At 42.7% G+C, this 16,617-nt stretch overlaps 1 protein-coding gene across 4 annotated transcripts in view; it reads right to left on the bottom strand.

The window, feature by feature from the left end:
- LOC140212737 (SID1 transmembrane family member 2-like) overlaps positions 1 to 16,617 on the bottom strand; it is a 67,045-nt gene that overhangs the window by 37,066 nt on the left and 13,362 nt on the right. For all 4 annotated transcript variants that reach the window (XM_072283874.1, XM_072283873.1, XM_072283875.1 and 1 more), the window contains exons 6-8: positions 14,358 to 14,403; positions 13,084 to 13,185; positions 11,807 to 11,890 (exon numbers count right to left, since the gene is read on the bottom strand). In XM_072283874.1, coding sequence (XP_072139975.1) covers positions 11,807 to 11,890; positions 13,084 to 13,185; positions 14,358 to 14,403 — 232 coding nt within the window. The remainder of the gene's footprint in view (positions 1 to 11,806; positions 11,891 to 13,083; positions 13,186 to 14,357; positions 14,404 to 16,617) is intronic.

Raw genomic sequence — 16,617 nt, forward strand, 5'->3', positions numbered from 1 at the left:
CTTGTTGTAAACAAGAACCGGTCTTCAGTTCTTAATGAAAATTGCAAGCAATTATTCAGTCTGACATTAAGTCACAGCTTTGCAAACAGTGTTACAGAGCACAGGCTGCTGGCCTACAGTGTGGGGCTGGCTGCTAAGAGATGTGGTTTATAAAGTGAAGTGACCCATAAGACTTCTTGTCTGCATTTGCCAAATGCAAGACAATTGGGTTATGTTAATTGACCTACGTCAAACCAGGCAACTGTGCCTAAATTATTTGTATCATTGTGATAGAGTTTAGGGAAGATTCCAGACCAGGCTTATTTTGCCACTTGGCACATCAAACATGATCACAGCTATGATCAATCAATTTTTTTTGCTTCTCATGTATGTGGAGGATGTAAGAAATTCAATTCTATGTAAGAAGATACAGCCCTCACAGCATTAATTTTAGGTGTCTGGAATCTCTGTCCCCAGAAGCTTTAGACCGTCTGTGTGAATTACTTTGTCTCAACAAAGGTATCTGGAAAACTTTACATGCAAATAATGTCAACAAGCATAAAATAGTGCAAAAATTAGAAAGCATTGGGGACTGTTAGGAATGGCAAGCAGAATGACAGAAAGAACTAGAATTCATTCCTCAACCTTTGTTTTCTGTGACGGACAATTTATTTATCTATAACTTGTTGGAATGTTCTCCTAGTTCATAAGAATTGTACCAGTGTTTGGAAATCCTTTGTTGTTTTAAAATCTTTTGTAATTCTGAAATCTTTTATAAATTAGAAATCCTCTGCGAGTGTCAAACATGAATTAAGAGCTACTTGTCCAAAAGTTAGACGTGTGTCTTTAAAAATAAAATAAATGGACGATGTTGAAACTACTTTGTTAGCTGAGAGTAGTCCCTCCTTGGCAGGGAGGGGGAGCCCACCACTCAGACAGCTAAACCTGGCTGCACTGGCTAGACAGGGAAATAAGCTAGTCCTTGACGAGAAGGTGGATACGATATAACCTCCCTATAGTGAGGAACCTGCAGATATCTATACCAGATAAGGCTTAAAATCTCCTTTGAGTTTACAGCTTTGTGGACTGGGAACCCAGTACCAACACAGAAAGTGCCTGGATTCTAAGCAGTGATGACAAATCCCCTGAATTACCATAAATTTCATGCAGTGTTGAAATGTACAAAACAATGAAGCTTATTTTCTAATGTTATTTCCAAAAATAACAATGTCATGATGGCCATATTGCTTGTTTTAATTTTGTTGATTGAAGGATAATTATTTTCCAGGAGTCGATATCTTCCTTATTTTGCAATGTCTGAATATATTTTACTTTCAAACAAGTAAAATGGTAAAAATAAAATCAATCCATGTTTGAGCATCAAATGTCCTGCAGTACCATAATGTCCAGTCTGACTATCTGTCTGTGATTATCAGAAAATATACAGATCTTTTTCCAACTTAATATTACTTAAAATCAGTAATATTGCTGTAATATAAGTTGCACAGAGTTCAAATGCAAAACTCCCTTGTCCCCTAAGGCAAATACATGATGTATTCTCATCTACTTCTGTTATATCAGGACAAAAATGTTTTTCTTTACTTATTAGAAGTTTTATATTTAAAAGGGATTAAAAACAAAACTGCTGGCATACATAATTCATTGTAGTTCACGGGCTGCTGTTACGTTTATAAACTTCAAAACATCAAACTAATTCAAAGGAAGACACAGGATCTAACTTCAACTTCAAATGCGGGTCTAACTTCATGCTTACTTTTAGCGAAGTGCCCATGTATCACACGGCAGAGTGATGACAAATGCAATTCACGTACTTATACATATAACCCGTAATGGATTACTTAAACAAACAAGAATTCTTAATCAACAAAATATATCTACAAGCTCACTCAATTTTAAATTGAAATATTAAATACACAACAGGTACCACGGCAGCATAGCAGTTAGCACGACACTATTACAGCTCTGGAGCACTGGAGTTCAGAGTTGAGTTCCAATGTCACCTGAGGAATCTGTACATCCTCCCTGTGGGATGTGCGGGTTTCCTCCCACAGTCCAAAGACGTACCGATTGGTAGGCTAATTGGTCATTGTAAATTGTCCTGTGATTAGGCTCGGTTTAAATAGGGGGGTTGCAGAGCGGCGTGGCTCGAAGGGGTGGAAGGGCATTTTCCGTGCTGTATCTCAATAAATAAATAAAGTATAGAGCTTGGGATAAAAATCAAATTCATGGCAGGGGGACATTTAACAGGAAGCTGTAGGCTAGTTAGCTCAATATCTGCTGGTGAGACGATGCTGGGATCCATAATCAAGGAAGGAATAACAAGTTATTTAGAACTGCTTCATATAATCATGGCATCGATCATATGGCACTTGTACGAAGAAAGTATGCAGTAAATAAAGCATTGACATATGGGGGTGCATGGGTACAGTATACGAGAGGTAGCATGTATGTACATAACATCCTGAATGTTTCAACACAACTGAATGGAACGGTAACAAAGGCATTGTTGGATCTGGTGATCTTGATCCATTTTTCAGAAGTCAAGAATGAGGCATAAACCTTGGTGGGTGCAGCCATTTTTAAATGTTACAAGAACAAAGAATGAACATGGAAAAGAAGACAAAAAAAAAGAAGCCATGATGGTCTCATACTCAGGCTAGAGATGAACAAGATTCCAGTGATAACAATTAACCAATAAAACAGCCAGACCCACATGCTGACACCCACTGTAGAAAAGTGAGAAGTTCCTAAAAATATATAGAATTAGCCGTACTACAAATGTTTGTATAATTACTGGGAGATTTACTGAACAATTACATGTATCTAGATATACACTATAGGTGATTGTATAAAAATAAAAGCGAACATAGGAAAATTAGACTACAAGAAAAATTCTACACCTTGACCCAAGAGCATTCATTAGCTGGAGGGCTGAGTTTAAAAGTTGGGAGGTCATGCTGCAGCTGTATAAAACTTTGGTTAGGCCACATTTCTTGTGTAGTTCGAGTTGCCACATTACAGGAAGATGTCGAAGCTTTGGAGAGGATGCGGAAGGGGATCACCAGGCTGCCAGGATTAAAGAGAATTGGCTACAAAAAGAGGTTGGACAAACTTGGATTATTTTCTCTGAAACATCAGAGAATGAGGATAGAAATTAATAAAGTTATGAATAAAGTTATAAAGACCAGGCCATTTTGCAGAATGGAATTGTTAGACACCAGAAGGCATAAGTTTTAACATGAGAATGGGAAATATTAGAGGAGATGTGCAAAACAAAGTTTTTCACATGGAGATTGGTAGTTGCCTAGAACACCCTGCCTGGGGATTTGCTGGAAACATGGACAATAACATTTATAAGGCAGGAAGGCAGGTGAATGGGATTAGTTTAAATTGGCATCATGGTCAGAGTAGACAGTGTGGATTGAAGGGCCTGTTTCTGTGCTGTACTGTTAAATGATCTATGTTCCATGTTCTCTGTGCTATTGAATAGTGGAGCAGGCTTTTGAGGTTCAAGGCAGGCTACTCTTTGTGCTATTGTCATACATCTTGTGTGCCTGCTTTTCAAATTTTATTGAAACTTAAAGATATGCTCTAATTATACCTTCTATGGGATGTATATAAAGTTAATTAAGAATTGTGCACTTGTTGTTCCGGTTTGCCATTTCTGAGAATTAGTGTGTTCATTCAGTGAATTTGTGTTCATTGAACGAACGTGGGTATTCCAGGAAAGAGTGGGTGTGATAATATCACCAGCAATCCCATTGAAGCAGATTCTCCAACGGGAGAAAATCTGCAGATGCTGGAAATACAAGCAACACACACAAAATGCTGGAGGAACTCAGCAGGCCAGGCAGCATCTATGGAAAAGAGTACAGTCAATATTTTGGGCCGAGACCCTTCAGCAGGACTTCATCAGCTGAGAGTTGCTCCGGCATTTTGTGTGTGTGGCTCAAGATTTCCAACATAGAACATAGAACATTACAGCACAGCACAGGCCTTTCAGCTGACCATTTAAACTACCCTAAGATCAATCTAACCCTTCCCTCCCACATAACCCTCCTATTTTCTATCACGCATGTGCCTATCTAAGAGCCTTTTAAATGTCCCTGATGTATCTACCTCAACCACTACCCCAGCAGCACATTCCACACACCCACCACTCTCCATGTAAAAAACTTCCGATATCCCTCTATCTTTTCCTTCAATCGCCTTAAAATTAAGCCCCTCTTATCTGCAGAATCACTTGCGTTTAACATCTTTGTGAATCTATTCTGACCTAATCACATTTTTTTCTATAGCAATGTAACTGCACGCAATACTCCAAGCCTAACCAACGATTAGTATAACTGTAGCATGATGTCCCAGCTCCAGTACCTAGTACATCTGACAATGAAGGCAAGCATGTTGTACACCTTCTTCACCACTCTGCTTACCTGGTTTTCCACTTCTGGTGAAACTACATCCTTGTAGCCTTAGGGCTACCTGTTCTACAATACTTCTCAGGGCTCTGCCATTCATTACACATGTACTAACTTCCCAAAATTAATTATATATTAATTAACTTTAGTTCAATGGGATTGAATCTCTTTAGCCAGAGGTTGGTGAATCTGTAGAATTCATTGTCAAGTCATTGGCTGTATTTAAAGCAAAGGTTGATGGCTTCTTAATTAATCAGGGTGTCAAAGGTTACAGGGTTAAGGCAGGAGAATGGGGTTAAGAGGGATAATAAATCAGCCATGAGAGAATGGTGGGGCAGACTCGATGGACTGAACAGCCTAATTTTGCTCCTATGGTTCAGTGGGATTGCTGGTGTTCCACCACTGTAGTGTCATCACACCCACTCTTTCCAGGAATATCCACATTCTACAAATGAATGAACTAATTCAGCCAGAGACTTTTTCCCAGGGCAGACATGGCTAATACAATGGGGCAGCTGGAGGAAAGTATAGGGGGAAAGTCAGAAATAAGTTGTTTTACACAGAGAGTGGTGGGTGTGTATAAAACACTGTCAGGGTGGTGGTACAGGCAGATACAGTAGATATAGTAGAGCATCGCTTGCTGCTCCAGCTTCCTCCCACATTGCAGAAACTTATGGATTACGGTTAGTAAATTATTGGCACGCTATGTTCACGCCAGAAGCATGGTGACACCTCCAGGCTGCCTCCAGCACATCCTTAGACTGTTTTCTCTGTTGACTCAAACGATGCATATACAGTAAGTTTTGGTATTTCAATGTACATGTGACAAATAAAGCTAATCTCTGTCTTTAATCTGTTAAGGATTTTCCTTGTGCTGTTTGAATTGAATTGAATTGATTTTATTTCTTACATCCTTCACATACATGAGGAGTAAAAATCTTTATGTTACGTCTCCATCTAAATGTGCAATGTGCAATCATAGTAATTTATAATAATTTATAATAAATAGAACAGTCAATGTAATATAGAGTACACTCAAATCAGTGTGAGTTCATCAGTCTGATGGCCTGGTGGAAGAAGCTGTCCCGGAGCCTGTTGCTCCTGGCTTTAATGCTGCGGTACCGTTTCCTGGATGGTAGCAGCTGGAATAGATTGTGGTTGGGGTGTCTCAGGTCCCCAATGATCCTTTGGACCCCTTTTTCCACACCTGTCTTTGTAAATGTCCTGAATAGTGGGAAGTTCACATCTACAGATGCACTGGGCTGTCTGCACCACTCTCTGCAGAGTCCTGTGATTGAGGGAAGTACAGTTCCCATACCAGGCAGTGATGCAGCCAGTCAGGATGCTCTCAATTGTGCCCCTGTAGAAAGTTCTTAGGATTTGGGGGCCCATACCAAACTTCCTCAACTGTCTGAGGTGAAGGAGGGACTGTTGTGCCTATTTCACTACACAGCTGGTGCGTACAGACCACGTGAGGTCCTCGGTGACGTTTATCCCGAGGAACTTGAAGCTGTTTACCCTCTCAACCCCAGATCCATTGATGTCAATAGGGGTTAGACTGTCTCCATTCCTCCTGTAATCCACAACCAGCTCCTTTGTTTTTGCAACATTGAGGGAAGTAGTTGTTTTCTTGACACCACTGTATCAAAGAGCTGACTTCTTCCCTGTAGGCCACCTCATTATTGTTTGAGATTAGACCAATGTAGTGCCGTCGGCAAATTTAATTAGCAGATTGGAGCTGTGGATGGTGACACAGTCATGGGTATACAGGGAGTAAAGGAGGGGACTCGGTTCACAGCCCTGAGGAGCTCCTGTATTGAGAGTCAGAGGGGTGGAGGTGAGGGAGCCCACCTCTTACCACCTGCCGGCGATCTGACAGAAAGTCCGGGATCCAGCTGCACAAGGCAGGGTCAAGGCCAAGGTCTTCGAGCTTCCTGTCGAGCCTGGATGGAGTTAGGGTGTTGAATGCTGAACTGTAGTCCAAGAACAGCAATCTCACGTAAGCAACCTTCTTCTCCAGATGTGTAACATAGAAACATAGAAAACATACAGCACAATACAGGCCCTTCGGCCCACAAAGCTGTGCCGAACATGTCCCTACCTTAGAACTACCTAGGTTTTACCCATAGCCCTCTATTTTTCTAAGCTCCATGTATCCATCCAGGAGTCTCTTAAAAGACCCTATCGTTTCCGCCTCCACCACCGTCGCAGGCAGCCCATTCCACGCACTCACCACTCTCTGTGTAAAAAACTTACCCCTGACATCTCCTTTGTACCTACTTCCAAGCACCTTAAAACTATGCCCTCTCGTGCTAGCCATTTCAGTCCTGGGAAAAAGCCTCTGACTGTCCACACGATCAATGCCTCTCATCATCTTATACACCTCTATCAGGTCACCTCTCATCCTCTGTCGCTCCAAGGAGAAAAGGCCAAGTTCACTCAACCTATTTTCATAAGGCATGCTCCCCAATCCAGGCAACATCCTTGTAAATCTCCTCTGCACCCTTTCTATAGTTTCCATATCCTTCCTGTGGTGAGGCGACCAGAACTGAGCACAGTACTCCAAGTGGGGTCTGACCACGGTCCGATATAGCTGCAACATTACCTCTCAGCTCTTAAACTCATTCCCACGATTGATGAAGGCCAATACACCGTATGGCTTCTTAACCACAGAGTCAACCTGCGCAGCTGCTTTGAGTGTCCTATGGACTTGGACCCCAAGAGCCCTCTGATCCACCACACTGCCAAGAGTCTTACCATTAATGCTATATTCTGCCATCATATTTGCCCTACCAAAATGAACCACCTCACACTTGAACTTCAGCTGCCACTTCTCAGCCCAGTTTTGCATCCTATCGATGTCCCACTGTAACCTCTGACAGCCCTCCACACTATCCACAACACCCCCAACCTTTGTGTCATCAGCAAATTTACTAACCCATCCCTCCACTTCCTGATCCAGGTTATTTATAAAAATCACAAAGAGTAGGGGTCCCAGAACAGATCCCTGAGGCACACCACTGGTCACTGACCTCCATGCAGAATATGACCCATGTACAACCACTAAGGTTGTTATGTAGAGCAGAGTCCAGTTTGGGTGGTAGCAAGCTGCAGATGTAGTCCTTGACCAGCCTCTCAAAGCATTTGCTTATTATTGAGGTGGGTGTGACAGGACGCCTTGGACTTGACATGTTACCTTGGCCTTTTTTGGTACAGGGACAATGGTGGATAATTTGAAGCAGGAGGGCATTCTACATTAGCAGAGGAAGAGACTAAAAATGTCTGTAAACACACCTGCCAGTTGTGCTGTGCACGTTCTGAGTACTCGCCCTGGGATGCTGTCCGGTCCCGCAGCCTAGCGACTGTCCACCCGTTGGAAACATCTGTGTACCTCAGCCTCAGAGATGACCAGGTTGTAGGTTGTAGCGGTGGCTTTCCTTGGAGGCTCAGAGTAACCGACATCGAACCGAGCGTAAAAGCGATTGAATTCACCTGGGAGAGAGGCCGCGATGTTGGCGGCACCACGACGTTTGGTTTTGAAGTCTGAGATGGTATGCAGTCCTCACCACAAGTCACGTGTGCTATTTGTTGTGAACCTTGACTCAGTCTTGTCCCTGTATTGTTGTTTCGCAGTCTTGATAGCTTTGCACAGATTGTAGCTGCTTTTCTTGAGCTCTAGTTGATCACCAGTGATGTAAGCCTGATGTCCCATGTGACTGCTCTCCTTGGCCTACTAGGTGGTGGAGTGTGTGTTTGGAAGGTGCATTGAGACATCAGTGGTGGAAGTTGTGAACATTTACAATGGTAGAAATGGACGTCAAAAAGCAGTCTGCCTTGACATAATTAACAGAGCTTCTCAGACACCAGTGAAGGATCAGCTCAAGTCTGACTTCTTCAGGTGTCGCAATGGGAGGACGGACTGCTCAACGTACGAGGGACTGCACTGCTGCCACAAAACAACGATTTTCACAACATATGTCAGTGATAATAAACGTGATTCTGAGTCTGAGGATTCTGTTGCAATGTGGAGGACTGTGGAGCTTATCTGTTGAATTCAGCTGCTGAGTTGAACATCTGCTGCCTTGTATTAGTTTGAGCTGATAAACTGGAAGGAGCATTCACCCCACACAACCATCCCCAACAAGAGAGAGTCCGATCATCTCCTCTTGACATACACAAGCCTGAACCCATTACTCCAGGGGTCACCACTGACCAGCAATTCAACCAAGCCAGACATTTTAACACTCACCAGAGCCTTTCCACCTTCTACAAGGTTCAGGTTATAAAAGTCTGTTGTTATCTCTACCTTCCTTTTCATCAAGTACTGAGAAATCTTTTGACAGAATCTCTGCAAGACAGCAGCTATACTTCATTAGGAGTTTGAATAGATTTGGTTTGTCACCTAAATCACGCGAAAACTTCTATAGATGTATCGTGGAGGGCATTCTGACAGGCTGTATCACTGTCTGGTATGGAGGGGCTACAGCACAGGACCGAAAGGAGCTGCAGAAGGTTGTAAATCTAGTCAGCTCCATCTTGGGTACTAGCCTACAAAGTACCCAGGACATCTTTAGGGAGTGGTGTCTCAGAAAGGCAGCGTCCATTATTAAGGATCTCCAGCACCCAGGGAATGCCCTTTTCTCATTGTTACCATCAGGTAGGAGGTACAGAAGCCTGAAGGCACACACTCAGCGATTCAGGAACAGCTTCTTCCCCTCTGCCATCCGATTTCTAAATGGACATTGAACCCTTGGACACTACCTCACTTTTTTTTTAAAAAATATATATTTTTTTTTACTTCAGTTTTTGCATTATTTTTAATCTATTTAATATACATATATACACTGACTGTAATTGATTTACTTGTTTATTTTTATACTTTCTATATTGCATTGAACTGCTGCTGCTAAGTTAACAAATTTCACAACACATGCTGGTGATAATAAACCTGATTCTGATAGTTATTTCAGAACAGAGAGATTGACAGCAAATTTTGACACCATTTTTGGCAATGTTTACCTCTACGCCTTTCAATCAAGACCAAACAAATAGGATTACACTGCAGAACCCAGGGTCCCACAGAGGACGACTTGGACACAATCCAACAATATTGCAATATTCATTGCCAGTACCGAATATTAAGAGGCCTAGATAAACTGGACGTGGAGAGGATGTTTCCATTAGTGGGGGGGTCTAGGACAGAGGGCACAACCTCAGAGTAGAAGGACGTCATTTTAGAAGAGATGAGGAGGAATTTCTTTTGCCAGAGGGTGGTGAGACACTGTTGTGGAAGCCAAGTCATTGAGTATATTTGAAGCAGAGGTCGATAGGTTCTTGATTAGTCAGGACATCAAAAGTTACAGGAAGCAGGCAGGAGAATGAGGTTGAGAGGGATAATAAGTCAGCCACGATTGAATGGCGGAACATTCTCGATGGGCTCTGTGTCTAATGGTCTAAGGCACAGGAGGGGTAAAACAATAAATCAGATATCAATGGTTTTGAATGCCAAGAGGTAAGTCGGTGGTCAATGCCAATAGCCGAAGGTGAAGATCAACACTTCTGTATGTGATGGGGAAATAAACAACCAAAACTGGACCCACATAACACCTTATCCAGTGAACTGCAGCTTTCATATCTACACAACTTTATTCTTTAGATGAAGCCCACACACAATTTATACACAGGAAGATGCCACTCACAACAAATGAAGGAACATCCAGTTCTTTTGATAGTGCTGATTGAGAAAGCAATGTCCTGGTTGGAAACTGGGAAACTTCCCTGCTCTTTCTACACTGGTGTCATGGGATCATTCATGTCCAGCTCAGCAGGCAGTAAGAAAATTAATTATCAATGGGAAAGAAAGGATTGTGCCTATCCACTGTTGAGCTCTGTCAGGTACCTGTGTATAGAATAGAGCTGTTGACATGAGTGACCAAAGTTTTAGAACATAGGACATGCCTACACAATGCCCATATCCTTCCATTTTCCTCACATTCTTGTGCCTATCTAAAGGTCTCTTCAAAGCCTAATAATATACCTGCCTCTACCACCACCCCAGGCACCCATCAGTCTCTGTGGAAAAAAACTTATCCCCAGCATCTTCTTTGAAATTATCCCCTCTCACCCTAAATGCACACCCTCTGGTATCAGCCATTTCAACCCTGGGAAAAAGATACTGCCTGTCTACTCTATCTATGCCTCTCCTAATCCTATAAACCTCCATCAGATCTCCCCTCAGTCCCTGCCACTCCAGAGAAAACAACCCAAGTTTGTCCAACCTCACGTGATAGCACATCCAGGCAGTATCCTGGTAAACCTCATCTGCACCCTCTTCAAAGCCTTGACATTGTTCAGATAGTGAGGCAACCAGAACCGTACGCAATACTCCAGATGCGGCCTAACCAGAGTTTTATAAAGCTGCAACATAACTTCTTGACTTTTGAACTTTGACTTCTGACTTTTAGTGAAATTGTCTGGCTTGCTCCTCCATTGCACATTAAAATGCAGAGATGGAATTTCAAAAATAAAATCTGTCCTGGTGATAAACAATAACTCTAGCATTCATTTCGAGAGAACTAGAATATAAAATCAAGCATGTAATGCTGAGGCTTTATAAAGCACTGGTTAGACTGCACCAAAGAGTATTGTGACCTGTTTTGGGCCCCATATTAAGAAAGGATGTGCTGCCATTGGAGCGGATCCAGAGGAGGTTCACAAGAATGATCCCAGGAATGAAAGGGTTAACGTACGGGGAGCATTTGATGATGTTGGGCCTGTACCCACTGGAGTTTAGAAAAATGAGGGGGGGGATCTCATTGAAAACTTTCAAATATTGAAAGGCCTAGATAGAGTGGATGTGGAGATGATGTTTCCTATAGTGGGGGAGTCTAGGACCAGAGAGCACAGCCTCAGAATAGAACATCTATTTAGAATGAAGAGGGGGAGGAACTTCTTTAGCCAGAGGGTGGTGAATCTGTGGAATTCATTGCCACAGATGGCTGTGGCGGTGAAATCATTGGGTATTTTTAAAGTGGGGGTTGATAGGTTCTTGATTAATCAGGGTGCCAAAGGTTACAGGGAGAAGGCAGGAGAATGGGGTTGAGAGGGATAATAAATGATAGAAATACAGAGCTGACACGATGGGCCAAATGGTCTAATTTTGCTCCTATGTCTTATGATCTTATGATCCAACAACTCATTCCTCAGGTGGCTCTCCTGATACTGCATAGTGCCTCAGGATTTAGAGCTGGAACTCAGAGACAAATGCCATGTTTCTTTTCACAACCTTCTACCAACTACCAACTGAGCCACGGTGAAGCAGACACTGACAGAAGTCAAGCACATTGGTTCTCAGTACACACTGGACAGAGCACTGCAGTGCTGCTTACCTGTACAGTAATGGCTGCTTTCTTTGTCATAGTTTGATAGGTACCACTAAATGCAACATTGTTGTCCAAATCATTGACAGGGCACTGGAAGAAATACAAGTAGCATCAGTAAACAAGCTCACACTGCAGATCAGTTCAAGCTTTTAAATGAAGGTCCACAACTCCTGACTATTAACTATGAACATAAAACAGTACAGCACAAGATGTTGCTGTGTTGCCCCATCTACAAGGGGAAATTTAGAGTAATCGGTTAACCTACCAACACATCTTTGAGACATGAGGAGAACTGAAGGAAACCCACATTGTCACAGGGAGAATATACAAACTTCACAGGAGGCTCCGTCCCTGGAGCTGAGGGACCAGACCGCAGCACTACCTACTGTTCAAAATGTTTGCTAAAGGCACCACCATCAACATGGTGGCACTGAGCTTTGCTGAAAGACAACACCCATCAGGCCCCTTATCTAAGGATGGCTCAGCCTCAGAATAGAGGGATGCTCGTTTAGAACAGAGATGAAGAGGAATTTCTTTAGCAGAGGATGGTGAATGTCATAGATGGTTGTGGAGGACAAGCCATTGGGTATATTTAAAATTGAGTTTAATGGGTTCTTGAATAGTCAGAGTGTCAAAAGTTACAGGAAGAAGGCAGGAAAATGGGGTTGAGAGGGATAATAAATCAGCCATGATTGAAAGACAGAGCAGATTCGATAGGCTGAAATGGCCTCATTCTGCCCTTATACTTTATGGTGTGACACTATACATTAACATAATGCAGAGAATCCAAACAATCCAGGATCCTGCTCTCTCCTGACTGATTTTATGCAAAATTCTCCACACCTTGGAATAGTTCAACACTCCAAGTGTGGAGACGGTTGGACACACAAAGAAATAACTGGGAGATCGGCAAAATGTAAAATCAGGTTTCTGAACAATTCCTTGCACAAAACCTGCAATGTTTATCCTTCTCTCTCATTCATTGGTATTGGAAAGGAACAGAGATTGCTCTGGAGTAGGTGTGCAAACTAGCTTTGGGAGCACAGGATCATGCAAGGACTGAAACAGTGAGGCTGATGAAGGGTTTTTTGCTTCAGATCACCATCAATCTATTCTCTGCTTCATGTTTGACTGTTAACTCTCTTGGAACAATTATCATGGCTACTAACTCACTTACTTGCTAAATTTCCTCAGCACGGTTGACAAAATGTCTAAATTGCTGCAGTTCCATGCCAAACATACAACGCTCACATGGACCTCCCAAGCCGATGTTCCTCACTTACCAGGACATCCTGAATTGAGACCACAGAACAAGGAAATGCAGAATCCGAGCTCACTTTAACTATTACAGACTCTTCTCCATCGGAGAACTTGTATCTGAAGTACTGAGGAGGGACAACAGGAAAACAATGAAGACATCATAAACTACCGAGACTTTTCAACCTCAGGTACATCATTTTACAGACATTAGCAAGCACACATTATAGAGGATGAGACGCAAGAGATTCTGCAGATGCTGGAAGTCTTGAGTAACACACACACACACAAAATGCTGGAGGAACTCAGCAGGTCAGGCAGCATCAATGGAGGGGAATAAACAGTTGATTGGAGCACTCAAAGGAAGCCCACACATTCCACGGGCAGGACAGTAGAACTGAACTCCGAACTCCAACGCCCCGAGCTGCAATAGTGTCATGCTAACTGCTACGCAACTGTTCAATTTGGGTCGCCTCATTATAGGAAGGATGTGGAAGCTTTGGAGAAGGTGCAGAGGAGATTTAATCCAGGATGCTGCCTGGATTAGACAGCATGCCTGATAAGGAAAGGTTGAGTAAACTAAGGCTTTACTCATTGGAGCAAAGGAGGATGAAAGGTGACTTGATAGCGAGGACAGGGTGGAAATGGCCAAATATACTGTAGGCCGCTTAATCTTAAAGTGATTGAAGGAAGGTGGGTGAGTGCAGAGTGTCAGAGGTACTTTTAAAAAAAAAATGCAGCGTGCTGGGTACCTGGAACACATTTCCAGGGTTGGTAGTAGAGGTAGATACATTAGGGTCATTTAAGAGACTCACAGTGGATGAAAGTAAAATGGAGGGCTCTGAGCAGCAGGGAATGGAGGGATATAGAGCAGATGGGTTAGTTAGCTTGGCACCGTGGTGGGCCGAAGAGCCTTTTTCTGTTCTATGTTCCACTTCCTGTAAGGACTCTATTCCATTCTTCACAGGAGGCCGTGACCCTCTCAAGCTCTTCTCAGACAATATTAAGAAATGGGGTTCAGTTCCCCATTTCACTCCCACGCACCATCACCTGGTTCCTTATTTTGCCCCTTTCCTGAGGGGAAACGCTAGCTGAGTCATTAGTGCTGAACATGGGTGCTGGTGTATTCACCCGACATTCTGTTCTGCAGATGTCAATACAACCAAAATTCTGGAGGCTTTGCTCATGGTGGGCAGGGAAGATGTCTACACGTCACATGCTCAAAGGCGAGAACAGAGGGGAAATTCCCTTTGAAAGCTTCTCAGTACAGCTCCTTAAAATGTTAAACGTCTGTCCTTACCTGAGGTTGAGAAGGCGTTGCATTAAATCTGAACGGTTCGGCAGTTCTGTTTGATAAATAAAAAAAATGTAAAATGACAGATTTTAAAGATTAGCTTTATTTGTCACACGTATATTGAAACAGAGTGAAACGCAACATTGCATCAGTGACCAACACAGTCCGAGGATGTGCTGGGGGCAGCCTGTAAATGTCACTGTGCTTCCAGTGGCAACACAGTATGCGTGCAACTTACTAACGCTATCGTGTACGTCTTTGGAATGCGGGTGGAAACTGGAGCACCTGGAGAAAACCCATGTGGTCATGGGGAGAGTACAAACTCCTTAGACAGCTGCAGAATTGAACCCAGTCACTAGCTCGGTTAATTGTTACCATACTGCCCACAGGTGATTAATGTGCAATTAGAACTTCACAATCTCTGGCTGTTCTATGAAATTTAATAGTTTACTTATTCACTCTGTGGGTGTAGCCACGTAGAAGGTAAACAGTGAATCAAGAACACAGGGCAATCATGAGTCGATCTCTCGTAAATTGCCAAATGCAGGGTGTGAAATAGATCAAATAGTGGAGGCTGTCAGCACCTTTGCTGGTCAAAATATTATACTGCTCCAACTCCTTCTTTCTGGTAGACGCTTTAGACCACTGAATGCCAGGACAAATAGGTACAAGAACAGTTTCTTTCCGTATGCCATCAGTCTTATGAACACTTGAATTTTAGTCTATTATAAACCAAGTCCACCTGTACATACACAGGTATACCTCATTGTATATAGTTCACGATTACTTGCACTATTGTTTTGTTTGCTTTTTGATTCTGTACAGCAAGAGCTCAGAGAAACCGGCATCAAATTCCCTGTATGTGTCCACATACTTGGCGATAATAAAGGATTCTGATTCTGTTTATTGATTCCATGAGTGGCTAACTAGATAGAGATCTTAACTGTATATGCAAGTTGAACTATGGGTAAAGCCTTCTCCACCATTCAGCACATCTACATGAAACACTGTCGCAGGAAAGCTGCAACTATTATCAGGGACCCCACCACCCAGGACGTGCTCTCTTCTTGCTGCTGCCATCAGGAAGGAGGTACAGGAGCCTTGGGACTCACACCACCAGGTTCAGAAACAGTTATTACCCCTCAACCATCAGGCTCCTGAACCAAATGGGATAACTTCACTTGCCCCATCATGTTCCCACAATCTATTGACTCACTTTCAAGGCTCTTTATCATGTTCTCGATATTTACTGCTTATTTATATTACAGTTTCTTCTTTTTGCATTTGCACAGCTTGTTGCCTTCTGCCCTCTGGTTGAAGCCCTAGTTTGGCAGTCGTTCATTGATTCTGTTATAGTTACTATTCTAAAGATTGTTGAGAATGCCCATAAGAAAATGAATCTCACAGTTGCATATGGTGACACATATGTATTTTGATAATAAATTTACTTTACACTTTGAGTTAGGAGGTAGTGTAGCTACTACAGTGCCAGCTCAATTCTGTTGCTATATGTGTATATACATTCTCCCCGTGACCACATTGATTTCCTCAGGGTGCTCTGGTTTCCTCCCACATTTCAAAGCAAGTCACATGGGTCTAATTTGGCAGTGCAGATCATTAGGTCAGAAGGGCCTGTTACCATGCTGCATCTTTAAATAAATAAAAATTCAAATGAGAGGAGCTAGACTAATTCACCCCATCTTCCACACAAAAGTACAAAGAACCACACAAATTACACCTCTGCTCCAAGAGACAAGTTAATGAAGGATATAGACAAGGTACGAGAGAGTGATTGCGGGCTGAGAAGGTAAGTTTACCGTGTGTCTAGACAAGCACTCTATTTATAAATCCAAGGCATGAAGGCCATGAGTGGGGCTAGTATAGATACAGCATGGATGGGACGGGCCAAGTGGCCTGTTTCTATGCTGCTGGACTCTTAACAATAAACAGATAGCTACGTTCTGAGGAACTCTCAGCACAGATATACAATAGCTGCACGAGTGCAGGTCAAATGGGAAATCAGAAAAGCACAGATGTTAGAAATCTAAACTAGACAGGGTGCTCGAAACAAAGAGTGGTACAGGTTGTGACCGAGGACAGGGTCATTGACCCAAAATGTTTTCCTTCTGTACATCAAAGGCAAAACCACAATACTTAACCAAGCAAACTATACTTATCCACAATTGATGAAGCAGTATTGTGCCTGGAGAACACAGGAAGATAACAGGAGCTCTAAACCTTCCTTGAAGCATAGGCAATAATGCTG

The sequence above is a fragment of the Mobula birostris genome, chromosome 20 (genome assembly GCF_030028105.1).
Source record: "Mobula birostris isolate sMobBir1 chromosome 20, sMobBir1.hap1, whole genome shotgun sequence".
Lineage (NCBI taxonomy): Eukaryota > Metazoa > Chordata > Chondrichthyes > Myliobatiformes > Myliobatidae > Mobula > Mobula birostris.